Below are 19,327 nucleotides of genomic sequence, written 5' to 3' on the forward strand. Positions count from 1 at the left end.
ATAGCAAAAATACTTTTCTGAATTTCAAAGAGAATTATTTAAGGTGTTGCTCAACAGTCAGCCCCTGTAAGAGAATGCAGTGCTTACTGATGGTTCCTGCAGACAGGAGGAAGTTGAACCTTGCATTCATAATGTTATATAAATAGATTTTTCAAATAAAATTATTTGGGCTTACAAAGTTAATAAGATTTTTTTTTCTTCACCCACTAGTGTCTTTCCAGTCGTATCCTTTGAGGTCTCTTACAACAGGAACCTTTGTGCAAAATGAGCATTGTGTACTGAATATCCCCAAATCCAAGCCAGTAATAGATTTTTGCAACAGTGTTGTTTACTAGTTCATTTTTTTTATATGTAATTAGTGTAGGTATGTTGGAATCCATAGTTACATATGCTTTTATCCAAGTTAAATTCAAGTAGATAGTTATATTTGAGTCTCTCTTTCTCCTTCCTCTGCAGAACCTGACCTAAAAAAGCGCATTCGTGTTCACTTGCTTAATGCACATGGTCTTGATGAAGCTGGTATTGATGGTGGTGGAATTTTCAGAGAATTTTTGAATGAACTACTTAAATCGGGATTTAACCCTAACCAGGGATTTTTTAAAACCACCAATGAGGGACTTCTTTATCCCAACCCTGCTGCACAGATGCTTGTTGGAGACTCTTACGCCCGACATTACTACTTTCTTGGAAGAATGCTTGGAAAGGTAAAAAAGTGTTGTATAATATAAAGCTATCATAGTACTGAAATTATTCAGTAAATGTTTTTAGATGGGGGTAGATGGCAAACATAGTGATTCTTCTAGACTTGAGAAATAACCATCAGGTATTGGATCTGAATTATTTCCAGATCTTACCCAAACTTCTCATTCATTTCAATAAGTTTGGAGTATAGAGGAATTGTCATATCCTAACTACCAGTTGAATGATGTGTGTGTATGTCTGTCTCTGTGTTTATCCACTTGCTTTAAAGTTAAGTTCCTTGAAGCCTATGGAACTGCTCTGTTTATGGTGTTTTTAATATGGGACTTCCTTGAGTTTGACTAGAGTTAGATTTTCATAATTTACAATATTTGAACCATTTAAAAATTGTTCCACTAATTTTGCCTTTTTTCATACATTTTGCATCTTTAAGTTTTTAGTGCTTGCTATTTTGCTGATGTAGACATTCAATCATTAATAGCCACCTGTTGAATTAGATTTTTTTTTTTTTCAAAGAAACCATGAAACGTTTATTACATTCATTTTTTGTTTATGGTCAGATCGAGCATTAAGGATGTTTCTAAGTCCTTGAAACCATTTTTTTTTAAAGCTAATAATTGTGAAGCAAAGTTTGGAATACAAATTCAATTTCAGAAAAAAAGTATAGATTGCTATTCAGCTCTCTAAAATCGAACATATTTAAAACAAGTCCTACTTAACTGCCTGAAGTATTCTGGAGCATAAAATCCTGTTGACTTGTTGTGAGATTGAACATACAGTTGGATGTCCTTATTTTAATCTAGCTGGAAGCAGTTTAAGAGAATGTTGACAAATCTGAGACAGATCACTGTTTTTTATGGCTGCCAGATTTAGATTGAACTGCCATTTTGTAGGCAAATTCTGTGTTAATGCATTCTGTTACAACAGCCAGTCTTGTAAAATTATGAAAATTTCAAATCAGTCATTGCAACAAATGTATCTTTGAAGAGTATTCCTGCTCTTAATGGAAAATGAATTCAATACTAATATAGTAGAAGTTTGTGATGATGATCGATTTTACATACTCAAGATTTCACTTTCTTTCAATATTTTTAGATTTTTGGAGTAGGGAACTGACTGCTGCTGTGGTGTCGTAGAGAAGTTGCATCACTCCAGAAATGGTTGGGGGTTTATCTAGGAACAGGGGAGGGCTGAGGTCAGGGGAAGTTTGAAATATTTTTTTCCAACAAAGTGGTTCTTATTCAGAGTCTTTAGTTTCCTCTTCAGTTTGTTGTCAAAACAACAATTTTCTTCTGCAATTGATTTTCAAATGTTAGTGTAAAGACAAGTTGCAAAATGTATTTTATCTCCTGTAAAGTGCTTCAAGTACAGTTTTGGGTTTGTCTTTAAAATCAGAGGATCTATTATTTAACATTTTGAAGGCATAAATTGTTTTTGTATTTGCAGAATGTTTACATAAGGTAAGAACTGACAGCGTTATTTAATAATTACCTCTGCCCAGGTGCACAGATACCTTTTTAGTCGTGTATGTAGAAGCTTGATGAATTAAACAGAAAGATAAGGCACGACCATACGATTCAAAACCTGTCAGTATTGTGGTCTTGGTTAAGTTATTGAATACTCACTCACCCATTTTCAAAAATGTGTCCGTTTTGTGCTTTGCACAGGTTTATTTGAGAGCAATAGTAGGTTATTAAAAGCCCCTTTGTAAACAAAATAGATAAAACGCAAAGGAAGCAATCAGGCATCCGCAGCAATTTCTTATTTGTGGAAACCAGTGTGTAAAGAGTGCTGCCACCAAAAACTCAAGAAGTTTCAATGTTACCAGAAAACAAATACATTAAAATACAATAATTTCTCTGTCTCTTGGTAACCACTTCATACTAATATCCAAATGCATTTAACTTTCAGTACCATAGACTTGCAGGTAATTTGGGTTTTCTTCTTATTGGGAAGTTTCTAACAGCTTGGCATCTTCTACGTGAGTTGACCAGTTAAGATGTAGAAACATTGGAATATTTAAAAAACTGTGCGTGTGAAAATTGTGCATCTAAAAATTAGTTTAATCCTTGCTGAATTACTAACTGCTTAGTTTGTATTTCTATAGTTAGTGAAGAAATGGAACAGAAAGTGCCTGGCTGTCCATGCAGCTTTTACTGATTGCTGAACGAGTGAAAGGTCTCGTAAAAATAATACCATGTGATCATGTAATCACCTATGTTGTCTGAAGCTATTCTTAAAAAATCGAAAGAAATGAGTTTGCTTAAACAACGGCTTCTCAAACACTTGCAAAGTTTACATTTCTCAACTTTGAATGACTTTGCTCTGTAATGCAAATATTATTTTAACATCGGTGCCTTTTAAGCAATTTCCTCTTTCTTAAATGTAAAGGCTCAGCTTACCATGCACACCTCGCATAGCAGTCCTCCACCGCTGGAGGGATTTGGAACTGTAGTTTCCCTTGCTGAAAGGACAGAAGTGACTTTATGAACCCTAAGAGGTGTCATGGACAGTCAGGGATGTTCAGACAGAGGTGTTCTAGCCCCAGTGTTCTACTTGTCCTCTCTGTAAAGTGAGGATTTGTCCCATGTAGAGTCCCAGGGCTGTGTACAGGACATCGCAATTCCTTTGTTCGCACATTAGGTAGCACTGGGCTGTGGTCAGCACCTGGTCTGGCTCCCTGCCTTTCCACAGGCAGTAGTTTTGTCAGCACCAAAAACCTTTGCTTGTGCAGACTTTGCTGCTGCAGCTCTGGCAGCGCAGTGGACTTGACTCACTAGAAAGCTGAAGTTTTGTTGGCAGACAGCCCAAGCTTGTAACGACACAGCCAGAGAAGGGAAGCTTGGAAACAACACCTGAGAATCTGAAGTAAGGATTTTCTCCCGGCTGATTTTTGAATATCTGCTGCAAATCCATAGAGAGGGAAGCACTGGTCAACCATTTCAATAGAAACAGTGATGAGTAAAACAGTGGCAGATGCAGAATTACAGTTTGAACTTCAGTGTGTTCAGACATAAGCTCAGTCTTGTATACAGTACTGTCTTTCTCCTGTCCCAGGTTACGTTTTACATTGTAAGAATCATCTGTGTTTCATTATGTATTAGCATTACATAAGAATATGTCAGGAAGTTGGTGCAAAGATTATAATGATCACTTTCATGGTTTCCTCTTCTTCCTTTTGGACATAATGGCTGCAAGATCCAGCAGGTTTATGTTTTCCAAGGAATGTCTTTGCACCTTGAATAAAGTACCTCTTTCTGACACTAGAGATTTTTGTCTAACTCACTCAACACCATCGGTTATGTGAAGTTTTCTTCACTTGTTCAGCATATTGAAGAGCACTAGTGAGTCAGTCATGCGTTCATGTTGCTGAAGGATATATTCACTACTTTTGGAATATAATATTAAATCTCTTTTCCAAAGCAATACAACCTGTAGTCTCTGAAAGACACTGGGCTTCTGAAAAGGTTTAGAACTGTTTTGTCAAATCTTAGCCTTTTGCCTTAAATGTTTGGGAAGGTAGCATAAAGAACAAAACGTGTTGGTAGGTTGTTGTTGCTGTTATTATTGAACACCGTCCTTACTTTGTGGAACCAAAGTAAGAACTGTAATAGTACAAGAAGCATGAGGGATGAAAAAAATCAATGTTTTAAAGTTTTATCATGTTATATGGAAGGTCAGTAAGTTATATGGCCTGATGGATATTATACTGATGAATGATAAAATTGTTTATTTTTGACTTTTTGTAGCTTGTTATGCTGATTTCAGATACAACGGACTGTTCTGTGCACATACCTATGTGTTGTTATAAACCCATAATTGAAAATGCTATAAAATGTATCTTGGTAAAATTATTTACTTAAAAGCTTAGGGTAAAATTAGTTCAACCAAATTAAATTATTTAATGGCGGGACCTGAATGTGGAATGTTAATAATCTATTAGATATTTTTTCTGTATGTGTGTGCCAGGGGTTACAGTTCTCACCTTTGAATAGGGCTATGATAGCTTGGTTCATTTGTTGTGCAAAATATTATTCCTGGCTAGAATGTACAATTTGAAGATTACCAGTCTACAGTATCCATTTTGCAGAAAAACTAAAGTAGTTCTTAATCATCCTGAGCCCTTTTCTAAAATAGATTGAATCAATGGGAGCTTTTTCACTGCCAGATCTAGAACAGATCCTAAACTCCTAAATCTATGTATAGAGTTGAAACCTTCAAGCAAATATTTCCAATAACATATTTGTGTCCTTTTCAAACTAAAGGCATGCAGAGAAACAAAAGCAAGAAAACTACAGTAAGAAGAACTGGGTTTCATGTAAATACTTGGTAGGATAGTGCATCACTTACTCTTCCTCTGTTTCTCTCGCTGTTGAAGGTGTTTTGTTTTTGTTTGCTTGTTCTTTTTTTTCTTCTGATTTTTAGTATACCCCTTCCCTTTGCTTATTGTCCATTTAATTAATATCTGCTTTGGCTTGGCTTAAATGAGTAGACTCTAATTGCTTTGTGTTGCAGCCACAATTTATACTACTAGTACCTAGGAAGGTAGGTATGGAATTAGTGATAATGATATGAAGAAGGAAGCAATTAGTACAAACTGTTTTGTTTGATTCATTTCAGTCACCCTCCAAATGATTTTGTGGACTCAGCATTTTACTTGAAAGCAAGCTAGCTGATCATTAGTCTCCAAAAATCCTGAATCATCTGAAATGGTCAAAAGAGGAATTTACACTGAAAAGCTGCATGCTTTTTTAAGTATGCGTTTATAGTGCAGAAATAAAATTGCAAGAGTAAAATCGATACGTTATGGAAGTTTTTTTCCTTACAAATGTACATTTAAGCTATTCTGTTTCTGCACAGTTGTCAGCCTGACAATTCCTTTGTGTACTTGTTAATTTAACATAACAATTATCTTTTGATTACAAACAGCTATGTTAGTACTAACCTTGTAAATATATGTCTAGCACTAAAAGACTACTGAAATGCAGTATTTAACTCTAAATCTTTAGGAAGGAAAAGCGTGTATTGATTGATTGTGATATTTATTGGGTCATAATGTATTTAAATTTTCTTTAATGCATATGTTAGTGATTGTTTAGTGTGATAAAGTGCATAGAGGTCTCTGCAAGGAGTTCCGCATGGAAAGAATTACCTCATGTCAGTGGTCACTCCTCAATTAAAAGTTCCATTAGCAGATGATTCCTGCTTCTGGTTTGTGTACTGATTGCATTTCATTGCCTCTAAATCAGGTTCCTAGACAGGGAATAAATAAACAGTTAGAGTGTGTGGTAATGGTATCCTGATCTTTTTTCACATCTGGGAACACCTATGTCCATTTAAATCAATTAGGTTTGGAATACTTACTGAAATTATTGTATTTGAGCTCTCTTTGAAAATGACTAGTTCTGCTGCTGTTACAGTGCAGATCTATCCTAGAGGCATATCCAGAGATTAGTTGCATAGTAGTAAGTGTTTCAGAAGATCAGAATTTAAGTATGGAGGAGTTGGCTTCCTCTTACATACTACAATTCTTATTAAATTGTGTTTAAAATTGAGACACAAATATATTGAGCAGAGCATTTCCTGGAATTTCAGTAGTGTGTGATAACTGTCAGTTACCCACTGTATCCCCAGGTACCCTTCCTTCTCGTACCCCTCAGAAACTCCCAAATGATGCTGATAGCAGTTGATATCACGTACATGGTATACGTTACAGTAACTGTTCCTGTAAAAAACAGTCTGATGACATGATGGTTTTGTGCAAGTACCAACATTTCCAAATTACTGTGTTCTGGGTGCTTGATACTTCCATATGCATGTATTGGAGCATACTTGATATGCTCCAGTAGTGTTTCTGGAAGTGTATCCCTACTTTTTTATGGTAATGTGTTCATGAGTCAATCATGAATTTGCTGTCTGCTTATCACATGCCTGTAATCAATTTTGAATATTTACACTGACTATAGCAAATTTGACAGGCTGACTTGAATCTCAGTCTTCGTTACCCCCAAATCTCTGGAGCTTCTATGAACTTGTACTTACCCAACTTCAGATTCCCAGTGAGTGAGAAATCAAAAGTAATGCCAATTTACATGTGGCTTTGGTTGTTTCTGAAAAAAAATGTTTGAAAAGCTGAGGGCGTTTGAAAAGCTAGCACTGCTGCAAGAGATGTGGATAGAGCTCTCAGAAGCCTAGCTATATGTGTCTAGCTGTAGTATTTTGGTCTCTTAGCTTTTTTAAAACAGAAAAGGCATCCCATATTTGAGTAAGAACTGTAATATGTGTTTTCAGAGTCACGTAGGGAAGATACTGTACCAGACTGTCCATTACTAATATGATACAAATGGGTCAATTGTAGAGCTCAGAGAACAGAGAAAGTGACTTAAAGCTACTGAGTAGTAGCCAGCCATACTACTCTGTGACACGCAATTGATACAATTAATTTCATTTCCCATATTACTGTTAGGAACAATATCAAATTGATTTTGCTCAATTTAAAGCACATTATCCTCAAGAAGTTATTTTATCTTTAAACTACTATACGCTAGCTTTGAAAGTGCTTCTAAACTGCAGGTATATGTTAATTTTCATGTAACATATTTTTAGTTTTATCTTTCTCATTAGGGTAGAAAAGGCCTTGGTGGCCTCAAAGGGTTTGTGAGTAAGGTGAAATATATCTAGAATATAAATAATGTGGTAGAAGGAAGTTCTAATGGTTTTGCTATTTTTCTATCATTTCTATTAATGGTTCTGTATAGCTTTGAAGATCTATTGCACTCAGTAAGTGCTAAGTATTATTTAATAGTAACTGTTGAAAATGACTGAAATAGAAGGGGTTACAGTCTTGGGTGCTGATTAGGGAAATAACTGAATTGAAGCCCAGTCATTTACTGCCTCAGCCTGTTACCCCTATATCTTTCTAACGGTATGGCTTTAGCATTGTTTAGGTTTTAATATACGATTCTGAGCTGTGAAAGATTAATGGAAGGTAGGAACAATGACTAATTAGTTTTCTTAAAAAAGAATTTAGTTGAAATAATAAATGAGAGAACTAAATGTGGATCTGAAAGTGTAAGTAAAGGCAATAAAGCTGCCTCTTGCGTGGGAAGATTTAGTTGGTTCGTCTGTGAAGTTGTTTACACAATCGGAACCTTATTAAGCATATTGTAATGCTTGTGTAACCTCTGCTATGTAATGCTAATTTGTCTTTACATTTGTCTGAAATGACTAGCTGAAATTTGTCTACTTCTAAAACAAGAGGCAACTTCTTTTAATTCTGAAGAGCCATTTCTTAAACCTTTGAGGCGTACCTGAACAGTACCTTGTGACCATGCAGTGCTTAGATAATAGCTGTGGGAGCTGCCACTGTCCCAGTCAGATGTTACTCCTTTTATGTTGAAAACAAGACAAAGTCCTACTTGCCCCCAAGGACTGCACGTTTCATTTGTCTTCCTGTCTTACCAGGTACTACGTGCAGCTGTCTTTCCAGCTGAGATCTTGCTTCCATAATATAAAGCTCCTAACTAACTGCATGCCTGTACTCTGAAAGCTGCTTGCCTTTGCCATCCTTGTTCCCCCACACTGCAGGTGGTTAATGAATGCATTCAGGCTATGCTTAGGTATCTGAACATAGCATTTTTCACTTCAGATTACCAAATTGTGATCTCTGTGTTGCTGAATGGTGTAAAGGGTTTTGTAGCTGACCCATGTTGCAATCAGTTTTAATTGAATGAGGCACTATTTAGATGCTATTTAACTAGTTACAGCTTTATTACAACTAGTTAATGTTATTTAAAACAAACAAAGGAACAAAAAACACAACAGCCTGTGTGGCTTCTTTATGAAATCACAATTTACTGACCACAGTAGGCTTTGTTACTTTGTTTGTTCTTTAATCTGGTGTGTTCTACGGGACTTCACACACAGAAGGGAAGGAAAGTGTGTGTAGTTTCCTTAACTAAAAACAACTTCTTCCATATAACCAGAAAAAATCTTCTCTAAACTATTTAGTTAAAAAAAAAAAAAAAAAAAAAAAAACTAGTGAGGCACCTTGAGAAAACAGGCAAAATGTGGGGTGAAAAGTATTAAAAAATAATTGCTACTAAAAATAAGGTAGTTTTTTTTTTTGTTTGTTTTGTTTCAGAGGCTTTTAAGTTATTTTAATGGTTATCTAGAGATGTCATAACTTTGCCTAAAGAGCGTCCCTAGCCTACATGAATACAAATGAGTGCTGGGAAATCCAGGTTGGCCCTTTCAGCAGACAGCCTTTTAGCAGCAGGGAATGTGTCACCTAAGAGCACTGCATTGCTTGTGTAATTGCCATTAATGTGGACATAGAATCATATAGTGTGGTGTGGGTTGGCTGGGACCTTAAAGCCCATCTAATTCTACCCCCTGCCATGAGCAGGGACCTCTGCCACCAGCCCAGGCTGCCCCCAGCCCCATCCAGCCTGGCCTTGGGCACTGCCAGGGATGGGGCAGCCACAGCTCCTCTGGGCAGCCTGGGCCAGGGCCTCACCTCCCTCAGTAAAGAGTTTCTTCCTAATACCTAGTATAAACCTAACCTCTTCTAGTTTAAGGGCATTCCCCCTTGTCCTGTCACCACACCCCCTGACACAGGTTCCTTCCTCAGCTCTCCCATAGCTGCCTTTTGGTATTGGAAGGCCACTGTAAGGTCTCCCTGGAGCCTTCTCCTCTCCAGGCTGAACAACCCCAACTCCCTCAGCCTGTCTTCATAGGAGAGGTGCTCCAGCCCTCTGATCATCCTCGTGGCTTCCGCTGGACCCACTCCAACATGTCCCTGTCCTTCTGGTCCTGGGGGCCCCAGAGCTGAATGCAGGGCTCCAGGTGGGGTCTTATAGGAGCAGAGCAGAGGGGGACAATCCCCTCTTTTGCCCTGATAACTGTGATTCTTTTGATGTGGTCCAGAATACATCCTGGTCTCTGCTTCTTACCACAAGCTCCCATATGCAAGTTTTACCTTTATGAAAGTGCAATGTGAACATTCCAAGCCCTTAGAAACAAAATCTGCTGTCATAGTTGACCACCAGTTCTTCCCTTCATGACTTGGGATGTTTTCCTTTATGTAAGTCAGCTGCAGTTTATGGGACGGCAAGATAGAGAAAATGAAATCAAAAAAAGGGCTAGTTAGATAGGAAAGCTGGGAACATGAACTCACGGGATCTGTCATAGAATGACACTGGTCCCATAGGTGATGCCCATAAGAGTTAAAAGAAACCTTTGCAAGGGGTGAGAGCACTAGAAATTTGCTAAAGGATTAGCTTAAAAATATATATTGGTTAAACTTGCTGGCTTTGATCTCTTAAAGCAGTGTATGAATAGGAACTTACAGTCAAACAAAGTCACCTCCCCCACAAGTAAGCCAGTTTCTTCCATCAGCTGTGTTGTTCGTTGGCTTCTGTGGGGAGAGAATTACTGGGTAAGTACATTGTAAGGGTGCAGCTTCATACTGGAGCTAAGTCAGCCCAACAGCTGGCTACCTCTGTAAGAGGTGGTCGTGCTTCCCTGCCTACTATTCACTCTGGGCTCATGCCTTTGGGATGGTGATGTTGCAGAAGGGCCAGTTCAGAGAGCTGAATGGCTTGAAAACGCAAAACCAGGTAACTTGGAGCTCCCCAGGACAGGTCACTAAAGGAAAAGTGGGAAGGGGGAAGTCTCCCCATAGGGGCATTGGGCTAGCAGCAGTGAGAAATGTACCCAGCAGGGTTGTAGAGTCCATAGGCAACTGGCTGCTATATGGTTGTGCTGCCATCAAAACAAACCTCTGCTGTTCTGGTCTGGTTTCACCCATTGCTGTGAGCTGGATCTAGTTCTGATTTGACAGGAAGCAAACCTTCAATTCATGTGCGCTTGCAAAAGGACCAGGGAAGGTGCAGTCAAACCCAGCTGATTTTTTTCATCCCAGTGGCAGGAATGTGAGGAATCGCATCTTGTGGCAGCAGCAAGTAGGTAGATGACGGGGAAGTTATTTTCAAGCTGACAGATAATGTTGCAGTTCATTCAGTCACTCAGTTGGACAGGGCACATCTCAATATCTCAGCATCTCTGCGCAGTGCTGGGGCTGTGATGGTGTAAGTTACCTCTTTGGGGAGAGGAAAAAAAAAGTTTATCATAATTTTGTTTGCCACAGTTTTAGTGATTTTTCTTATTAAACTTTATTAGATTGGCCTGACTTTTATAGTAATTAAAACACTGCTCTTTGTCTTCTTTCCAAAAATCATTTGTTTCCAATATTGCACTCGCTTAGCTAAGAGGAGTGGTAGTAATTAAAGATATTTTCAAGTTGCACAATTTAGTTTATTTAAAAATGCTTTATATAGTTTTTAGATGAAGTTATAAATGTTCTCTTTGGAACTACCTGAAGATTAATAGTGATGCATTTGAAAAGCATTATTTTTTTATTGATTCTTAATGTAGTAAATTACTGAAGTTATTTGGCAGCAAACAGAAATAGCCAGTGATGTTGTTCGCATTTATTTTCCTGATAGCGTCACAATTTGCATTAATTGCATTGCAGCTGCACTCACTTATATTAAAAAGCTTCTACTATAATTAATCCTTTTTATTTCAAATCATTTTGGCACAATTTCTAGCAATAAACACTCATAAAAGACAGACACTTGAAAAATAACATACAAGTTTCTTCAATATACCTATTGCTGTTTTTTCCTGACAAGGGATTATTGATAGGCTTCTAGGATCAAGTGTTGTAAGTGGCGAAGACTTAAGACCAGTTTGAAAAATGCTAAGTGGATTATTTTGCATAAAAAATAGACAGGTTTTGAATTTGTGTAATTAACCTGTGTTTAGAAAATACCTTGATTTATGTCTACATTTGTATTTCAGTTGCATACATTATGGAAATTTAATTTATAATCCATTTAGCTGATGCGATCATAGTTTTTAGTGCTATCATTTATTAGTCCTTGTATATTAAATGCTCTAAAGGCTTAAACCTGCCTTGTGTAAAAAATTACACCTCGGCATTTACATTTTATGAGTCATAGATGGAATTCCATTTTAAATTCGGGGAGCTTTGATATATTTAAGGAATTACAATAGCTTTATTGTTACTAATGCAGGAACAGCAAACACTGACCTTATACATTGCAAATTAATGATTTATCCCTCTCGTTTGCTTTTAAAGTCAACTATACAAATGAGGATTTCGACTTCTACACCTTGAATAAATCATATAGCTCTAAATATAATGCACCCTTTGGCTTTGAACTCGTTATTCTCAATTCTTTCTGCAAGGTCTAGCTCACCTCATAGAAATGTTCTTTCAGAAGTTTAAGGAATTGTGTATATTTTTCTTGAAGCCTTTGTTGGAATATCATTGAGTGATTACAGCTACGTTTCTTTTTTTTTTTTTTTTCTTTTTTGGTCATCGTGTTGCACTTTTTCTCTGAGTTTGCAGCAGATTATGGAGGAATTAAGTAATGCCAAAACAGCTCATAAAGAGAACAAACAGCAATATTATGTTGATGATGCTTTTTGTGATTAGCCTGGCAGTGATATTAATGATACTGTGAAGATTTGATTGTCATTGTCAGAGGTGCTGATGCAGCAAACAGATTGGACAATAGCAAAGGCTGTGAGTAGACAGCATATTTCAGGGATTTTTTTGAAGGGGAAGGTCTCTTATTTTTCCTTTATTCACGCAAACTTTCTCTAAGTGTTGTCATGCTTCCTCTCTCTAGCTTTAAAGTTTCCATCTCTACCTCTTTGAGAGCTTTCATAAATATCTTTTCTTGTAATCAACAAGAAGTTGTTAATGATTATGTGAAAAATATGCAAAGTTATTTGTATTACATTGAAATGTAACACATTGCATACATTAAATCAACTGAGAGTGGTATTTCTGGGGTTTTGTGCATTTTTGACAGCGCTTGAAGTCTTAAGTTTATAGTAAAAAAAAAAAAAACATGGTTTTCTCTCATGAATACTGGAAATTCAGATCAGGCTCATTTTTGATTCAGCAGTCATTTGACAGGTGAAACGGTGTCAGGCATAGGAAGGATTGGACATAAGATGCAGCCCTAAGCGATAAGCTCTCGGCTTGGAATCAGGATGTTCTTTTGATGATGCCACTGAGCAGAATTTAGCTGTCTTTTTCATTTACTTAATTAGTTTTGATTAATTTTAGAAGTAAACAAGAGTAATGTACCATGCACCAAAATGCATGGCAGTGATTCTGTATGACATACAAGATGAATAGTTTGGATTAATTTAAAATGTCCTGTTTTTACATAGTTATATTTCAGGGTTAGACTGTATTTGTTTTACATGCAGCAATTGAAATAAATCAAAAAATACTGCTTGTGAAGAACCAAATAGTTGAATGTAATGGAGATGATAACTTTTTTAAGACATTCTTGATGCATTGAATTGTTGTTTTTGTTTGTTTGTTTTGTTTTTTACCTTTGTTTTTCTTGTGAATGATCTATTTACTTGATACTCTTCCCGTTTGGTGTGATACTTTGGAGAAGAAGATTAATGATACAATAGGATGTTACCTTGCCTTTTAAATCACCACATAATTGTAAAATTTTGGAGCCTGGTATTTCATGAAAGTATCCAAACTCCAAAATTCAGTTGAAGCTTTTTTAAATGAATGCAGTATCTGGGCTTTTGGCATGCCAGAAGATCCTGTTTAGGCACCAAATAAAGGAGTGGTTATCAAAAAATTGGGAAATAGACGATAACTTTCAGAGTTACTGCAAGTACCACAATAAAATCTAATGTGCTTTTAATTGCTTTGTTTTTCAGGCTCTTTATGAAAATATGCTGGTGGAACTGCCGTTTGCTAGTTTTTTCCTCTCAAAATTACTGGGGACAAGTGCTGATGTTGACATTCATCATTTAGCTTCATTAGATCCAGAAATGTACAAGAACTTGCTTTTTCTCAAGAGCTATGAAGGGGATGTGGAAGAACTTGGCTTAAATTTCACTGTGGTAAACAATGATCTCGGGGAAGCGCAGGTACGAATAGCTTTAGCTTTTTTTTTCTTTTATGTATGGCTGATGAATCATTAATATTCCTACTAATTTGTTTTTGAATTTGAAAGTGATAAGGTACAACTGCTCTAAGTGCTGTGTGTTTTGAGGCATGATGAGGAATCTGATTTAGTACTCCAAGTAGAGAATAACTAATCTTGTACTTAAAAACTCTACTTTTGAAGATGTTATAAAGGCCTGGTAATTTAACTAACAGATAGTTGTGATAATTCTCTAATATTCATACATTAAAATTTCTGTTTACTGAGACTACTTCTTGAACAAAATATTTTGTATTATTTCTTGGATTCCATTTCAGTTGCAGAAGTTAGATGATACGTAAACTATAAAAGACCTGCCTGGGTTAGGAGTCAGAATTAGAAATTTGAATGGTTTTAAATAATAGTGACCTTTTGTTGTGAGATAAGGGCTGTTGCCTTGAGCTGTTACTACTCTCTTGAAAGAAGAGGGCCTGAAATCATACCATAATATATAATAAATAAATCCTGTTTTCATTTTTCTGAGGGGCTGAACCACCTGGTGAGTCAGATAGGAAAAATGGGTGTTGAGTAATTGTAAAGATGGGTTATTTAGGTCCTTTAGTATGAGGTTTTTAGCTCAATTGCATTATGTAGTTTGATTAATGCTTTTATTTGCTCTGTTGTGAAATCTAAAGCTCACTTATGCTCATAGTAAAAAATTAATGTCACTAGTGCTTGAAAAATATGCCTTTATGTGGTAATAGAGTTAACGTCTTCAGTCTTCTGTCATGCTTCCTCTTTCATTTTTGAGAGGTCAAAATTGTGTACTCGTGACCTGTTTGTACTTGCTAATAGTACTTAATTAATAATTGGGTCAAAAAGTACACCTTACCACGTTGTGACATGCAGCAGTGTCCTGATTCAGGTCTTATTTCTTGGGGAACAAATCAAATCTTACTGTGGGTATCCAGACCTGTTCAGGTTGCGTGTTGGTCAGGGAAGGCTTGGCCTGGGCACACGTGAGCAGAAGCAGCACCACCACCGAGATGTGGCAACCAGCCCTGGAAATTGTTACCCTGGGTTCTTCTACTGCTGCTTAAATCATAGCAAGTTTGCTGTCCAAGACTTATTTTCACTGCATGAAGCTCAAACTCTTCTGTCACTCATTTCCTGTCATTTTGGAAGATCTGAAGCCTGGGTTGCACTGCAATTTTATACCAGTACCCTCAGATTCTGGGTTCCTGAATCATTCTGAAGAGGAGAGTCAGCAGTTTGAATATAAGTAATGTTTCATGTTAAATGTTCAACATATGCCTTTTTTTTCCTGGGTTGTACTTCTGAATTGCACTGTTCTTAGAAAAATGCTCAAAATCTTGAAACAATGGCAAGTGAAATGGATGTGTCAGAAGATATATTCTTGGTAACAAAGCCAGTGCCGTATTGTAGCGTGTGCTCTAAGTGACTGACTCTGGAATTGAGTTCTGTGCTATAGGTGCATTTAGTTACTGGGTTGCAAAGTACACAAGATGGCAGTTTCCCATATAAATGGGCAGGGAAAAGTTAACACAAATACAACTCACTTTCTAATTAAAAATGGAAATTAATTAATATTTTCTGGAGAGGTTGTAGTTTCCATGCTACATGTCTACAACATAGGTCCTCAAAAAATCAACCACGCAAGCAAGTTAGAACCATCCTCAGCAAGTAAGGCAGAAGCACACAGAAAAGAGAAATATCTCAGAAATAACATGCAAAGAGATCCAAGACAGAGATGATGCCAGTGCTACCTACTGCTACAAACGCTTGTAAGAAGTGCGTTCGTGCCAAGAGGTCTGATGTGTTTGTTAAAATTCTCCGAGGGCTATGGCTAATATTACGAAGACTTGATTTTTAATTATTTGGCTTAACTTTAAAACAAAGATTAAATATGATTGTGAACTTCTGAGTAACTAAATGAAATGTGGGTTAAATTAAATATTCTAATGCTATGTTGATGTTTATACTTTGAGAGAGAACATTAAACTGTCTTTTAATGAGACTGCATTTTAGTGTAGTTCAATGCAACTAATTGGTTCCTTTCACCATCTTCTGTGTGTTAATGCAACAAGCAACTTATATTTAATTTAAATACCTTAATAAACTTCATATATATAAATACAGTTAATCTGGTATTTGACTCCTGTAACCATTGCATACTAATTAATTGTGTCAAGGTAAGGCTAATTCACTTTGGGAAAAGAGCTTAATTTGCACTCCTTATGGTGAGTGTACATTAGCTCTAGTTTTCAGCTAAACAACCACTTTAGTGTCTAATAAATTAGTGCCCAATAAATGCATCATAAATCTATCATTGTAAATAGCTATCCTCATGACAGTGTCCATCGAGCAACTGTGGCACAGAAGCATTATCTGCAATGAAAGACACATTCAGAAGGGGCTCTATTGCCTCTGTCAGTAGTAGAAGGTAGAAATTCTATTATCAGCGTATTGATTCCAATCCTGTAATGTGCTTTTAGATCCCATTAAACTATTGTCAAAGTGCATTCACCAGAAGTTGAAAAAGGTACTTAATAATTTGCACATTAGACCTGCTAATTAGGGGAGCTCTGCCATCAACCTTACCTTCCAAACTCAAATAGTTCTAGCTTTTGATGAAGAACCATCTAATGCCACGATAGCGACCTAGATTACAGCTGGTAGATCTACTACATAAAATGGCAGCTAGTAAAAAGTCTCAAAATAATTTCAGCCAGTGGTTAGAGTTGCCTTCAAGTAGCTGTGTATATTGATTTTAGTTTTTCTTTCTATCTTGTAGATTAGATAAAGTGGTTATAAAATGTTTATAGTGAGTGTAAAGTTAAGAAGTTCAAAAAAATACCTCCTCTATTCCAGGCCTCCTTCCACCCCTGCCCCTTTATTTTTTAAAATGAGGAAGGTGAGTTTGGTGCTGGTCCAAGGGACGAGAGGAAGTTTCAAATCTCTGTTATTCTTCCTTCAAAAACGTTAGATTCTGTGCTTCAGGAAGTTTCTCAGGCACTGATTCTAGAGGTTGCATGGATCAAAACAGTCCTGATATGACCAGAAGACCCCATAGGTAAAGGGTTGAAATACAAATGCACAGAATAACACTATTTAATATACAAAGCAGCAATTTATTTGAAATCCAAATAATACAGAAGTAGGTGTCAGGACAATTTTTTTTTTTAAACAGATGCAAATCCTATTTCTGTTACTGAAAATATGTTGATTAGCTAGAGGAGAGCTCTTTGGCTTTTGATTTCCTTGAGAGAAAATTTTCAAGTGTTGAAGTGTTTAAAGTTTCTGTCTTCACAACTTCATTACTCAGATACAGTGGCTTAGGTGAGTGATTTTGAAGGTCTTTCAAAAGCAAAATATTTAAGTTGAGGCCGATCCTTCTCAGGCAGATTTATAACACTTAAAGCAAATGCATTTGTAGGCATTCAAATGCAATCTCCTACCTGCAACTCCTGCCTGAACATCTGGAAGGCAGATGACAAAAGGAAAACCTTTATCTATATATTTGTAGAATGGGGAAAAATTTCAGGGGAGAGAGCAAAAAAAAAAAAAAAAAGTCGAAAAGAAAAGAGAAATATTGTCCTAAAAACAAGCTTGTAATTGTCTTTTACCTAAAAGAATACTCTTTGAAATTGCATGGGGAATTTGTCTTAATATTCAGATACAAAAAAAATCTTCATACTTCAGAATGCCTGGCTGATGGGTCCCTTATTCTTTCCTGAAGTATTTCTCACTTCACCCTCTAAGTGTTTCCTTTTTCTTCATTAGCTTGGGAAGCCAGTCACCACCAGATCTGTGTACGCATTAAGTTTGTCTGCCAGTAGAGAGTTGCTATTTTATGCCTCTGATCACATTACAAAGCAATTTGGTGTGACAGATAATTATCAATAAGCCAGAAGATGAATCTCCTGAATTCATTCTTCTTCAATAACATTTTTCTAGTGTTTTCTCTTTTTTTATTTATTTCTGTAGTATTCTAATGCTCAAAGTAGTGGATGTAACTTGTCTGAACTATTCACGCGAACTGTGACCATGCAGGAACCAGAGATGTATTTTATTATCTTTATATAAGCTGTATGCAGTTTCTAGAGGTACGAGCGTGCAGGAACATGTAACTGAATTTATACCCAAGGAAATATTAAATGCTTAATAAATTTGTACAAGAGTACTTCCTCAAGGTGTATCAAACCTTCAGTCAGAGGCCTGATGCAGTGCTTCACTACGTTTCTAAAAAAAAAAAAAAAAAGAAAAGACTAGAAGATACATACACAAAGCACCTTTTCTTGCAGACTTTTAAAAATATGGTACTTTTTAATCCCATTTTGATATTTTTCCTTCATTTAAGATGTGCTGTCTGACTTTGGAATAGAATCTGTGGTACTTACTGTCTGAATGATCTGAATACTTACCTAAATAACATGGATCATTTAATTCCTTTTAAAATACATGATTTTGATAATGAACCAAATTAAAATGAAATTTACTTTTTTTTTTTTTTTTTTTTTTTGAACTTAGCTCTACACAGTAGAACATAAGGTGATGGATGACCCAAGTATTCCTGCTTTGGGAAGTTTCTCTCCCCCAGCCTGTACCACCTGTGTTACTGTTTTGCACCATCTAGTGGCAGAAGCTGGATGTATAAAAGCAAAAAGCAAGCCGATCTTTAAAGCTAATGTTTTAAGACACAGTAGGTTGTGTTGTGCCCTTTTTGAAAATGAAATCTTTGACAGATGCACCTGACTTGCAAATTGAGCGGTAATTCTACCACAGACTCTCTGAACCACTCTGAGCATAATGAGTGAAAAGTGAATTGCACCTGCATTTGCTGTAGTTTTATTGCTAACCCAAGCTTTACCATTTTCTGTCTCCTGTATAATGCCCTTCTTAGCTTTGTGGCCTTGTACAGTAGTTATTGCAGCTAAACAAGTCCTTTTTGTCTTCAACTGTGATGCTACTTTGACAAAACAATGGTAGAATAAACCTCTCATCGACAAACTCTGGAAATGGATGGTTAGATCCCAGGCAAACCCGAGAAAATGTGGTTAACTGAATTCTGCAGTCTTACTTGTGGCTGTACAGGGTTGAGGGTAGGAAGGGGAGCTACAGAAGTGTTGCTGGATCAGAAACCAAGGTTGGTTTGCTACTTAATATATTAAGTTGTTTTTTCTATGTTTATATTTTATCCTGTTCGCTAAAAATAGCGGTCAAAAAGAATTCAACACTTTCTGTCACATATCCAGCATGAACATCGTAGAGAGAGAAAGCAGTTTTTCTTAGACATGGAATACAGCTTTTCCTTAATCCAGTGTGAAAATACTGCTATTGTAACACAAGCATAAGTTTATCTGTGGTACCACACTCTATTTGCTGACCTGCAAGGAAGGTTGCAAGTTACACTTGTGTTGGTGTCAACAGCGATCGCTTCGTCTGGCGTAGAATCGGTAACACTGATCCTGTAACACTGAGGAGGAGAGGAACTTAAACAGTAAGAGAAGACTTTCTGATCTTGTTTAGGCTGTGTAAAGGGGTATTTTATAAGACATTACAGGAGCCTGGCTGAGCTCAGTTCAGCAAAGACTCTTGGAAGATCA

At 36.7% G+C, this 19,327-nt stretch overlaps 1 protein-coding gene across 1 annotated transcript in view; it reads left to right on the forward strand.

Moving 5' to 3' along the window:
• Positions 1 to 19,327, forward strand: part of UBE3C (ubiquitin protein ligase E3C) — a 79,303-nt gene that overhangs the window by 46,407 nt on the left and 13,569 nt on the right. The window contains exons 18-19 of the mRNA XM_035316682.1: positions 457 to 704; positions 13,492 to 13,704. Coding sequence (XP_035172573.1) covers positions 457 to 704; positions 13,492 to 13,704 — 461 coding nt within the window. The remainder of the gene's footprint in view (positions 1 to 456; positions 705 to 13,491; positions 13,705 to 19,327) is intronic.

Source organism: Oxyura jamaicensis, chromosome 2 (genome assembly GCF_011077185.1).
Source record: "Oxyura jamaicensis isolate SHBP4307 breed ruddy duck chromosome 2, BPBGC_Ojam_1.0, whole genome shotgun sequence".
Classification (NCBI taxonomy): Eukaryota; Metazoa; Chordata; class Aves; order Anseriformes; family Anatidae; genus Oxyura; species Oxyura jamaicensis.